The sequence below is a fragment of the Anastrepha obliqua genome, chromosome 5 (assembly GCF_027943255.1).
Source record: "Anastrepha obliqua isolate idAnaObli1 chromosome 5, idAnaObli1_1.0, whole genome shotgun sequence".
In the NCBI taxonomy this organism is placed as follows: domain Eukaryota; kingdom Metazoa; phylum Arthropoda; class Insecta; order Diptera; family Tephritidae; genus Anastrepha; species Anastrepha obliqua.
Window position 1 is genome coordinate 7868881 of NC_072896.1, and position 1676 is coordinate 7870556.

The 1676-nt window shown below is 36.8% G+C and overlaps 1 protein-coding gene across 1 annotated transcript; it reads right to left on the minus strand.

Moving 5' to 3' along the window:
* Positions 1–326: 326 nt before the first annotated feature.
* Positions 327–1393, minus strand: LOC129247487 (vitellogenin-A1-like). The gene is made up of 2 exons (XM_054886627.1): positions 1272–1393; positions 327–1218 (listed from the first exon to the last, which is right to left on the minus strand). Exons 1-2 carry the CDS (start codon positions 1320–1322, stop codon positions 382–384), a joined length of 888 nt encoding a protein of 295 aa, XP_054742602.1. The 5' UTR covers positions 1323–1393; the 3' UTR covers positions 327–381.
* Between the last annotated feature and the right edge of the window lie 283 nt (positions 1394–1676).

Here is a 1676-nt window from a genome sequence, read left to right on the forward strand (position 1 = left end):
AATGAAGAAAATAAAATATGAACTTTATAGCAATATTATAATGAACCTATAATTATGCCGCCCCTAATGCTGCTTTCGTCTCATTCTCTCTCAGTTTGTTTTACGGAAGGTTTCACTTCTATCGCGTCTAACCATTAGACTGGTATTTTTTTTTTTTTTTTGTTAACAGCAACAATAATCTACTGCTCTTTTGAGCTTCTCATAAAGTGAGATGATTGGGCATAAAAGTTTATAAAAACTAAATTTTGTACAATTTGAAAAAAATGGCGCATCAATATTTGCATTTCGCACTCAGTTGAAAACAAAGAAAAAATAAAATAACAAAATCCAAATCAAAATATTGATATCACACAAAAATGTATTTCAATTTTACATTCTAAACTAAACATCATTCGTTTCATAGATTGAGAAGAAGCGGCGAAGTACTTTTATTTGGACCTCGAGGCCCTTTGCTTCTTTATACTGATCGTACCAGTCGATCAATTGCGTTTCAGTTGCCCTCTCTACCGCTGATAGGTGCGCCTTGTAATGACGCACTTTATCACCAAACGATTTATAGAAATCTTCAAATATACTTAGTATTTCTTTCATCAAATCATCCACGCCTGATTCCGCGAGAGCCTCTTGAATTAGTACTTCTGTGGCATTGGGTTCTTTCAACACTTGTGGACTATATTGGCTCAACACCTTAAGGAAATCGGTTATTGTGTCCAAGCTGGTAGTAAAGTACTCTGCAATCGAATAAATATCCCCAGTGGTTCTTTTACCATACGTAGTATCCGCTTCTATGAACTTTGTGAAACTCAGCTTGACTTCATCCACATATTTAGCATCCACTCTTGAGACTAGTCTGTTTTTAAGGAACTTTTTAGCCACTGATTTTAGTTTTTTTGTTGCGGATTTGACAAATTTCGTGTAACTTTTCAAAAATTCACTCAACAATACGTCGCGTGTGACACGTTCCTCGGAGGATTCACTAGAGCTGGAGCTGGAACTGGAGCTTTCATCGCTGGTCGATCGTTTGTCTAGTCTGTGGTGTTCAGAGGACTCTTCGGAGGATTCACTAGAGCTGGAGCTGGAACTGGAGCTTTCATCGCTGGCCGATCGTTTGTGTAGTCTATGGTGTTCAGCGGACTCTTCGGAGGAGGAGGATGAGCTGCTACTATCACCGCTTTCATCACTATCGTCTCCCGATCGTCTGGGCGTTGTTGAAACCAACTAAAGGAGTATGAAATGCGTAATTGGATTTATTTCATTGTCGTTTTTCATACCTGCAATAAAATGCAAGAAATCAACAGCAAAATTATCGCCTTTTTCAACATTTTTCCACTTCCTCTGTACTATTTCTCAACAACGTCTCGAATGTTGAAATGAAACTAAATTAATTTCCAAAATGTTTGCTTAGTTATATGCCATTTACTTTCTAATGCAAACTGTATTAAAAAGTTGCAAGCTTTCTAATTGTATTTGCTTTAGATTTTAATTTGATAAACCAGCACGCTACATTCATTGCCCTAAGTTCAGTTAGATTAATTCTCATTTTCACATCATTTATGAAGTCTATGGTTCCAAAGCCTTACAGGCTGGAGGTGAAAAAGAGACAAGGGAGACAACGTAAAGATAAGACGTAAAAGTAATTTTATTCCAGCATAGATAAAAATAAAGCTCTAGGAAGG

Bases quoted from the DNA above. Each gene is read 5' to 3' on its own strand.
- LOC129247487 (XM_054886627.1), bottom strand. From the start codon at position 1,322: ATGTTGAAAAAGGCGATAATTTTGCTGTTGATTTCTTGCATTTTATTG. The intron at 1,219-1,271 runs GTATGAAAAACG...ATACTCCTTTAG, and splicing joins TTTCTTGCATTTTATTGCAG to TTGGTTTCAACAACGCCCAG.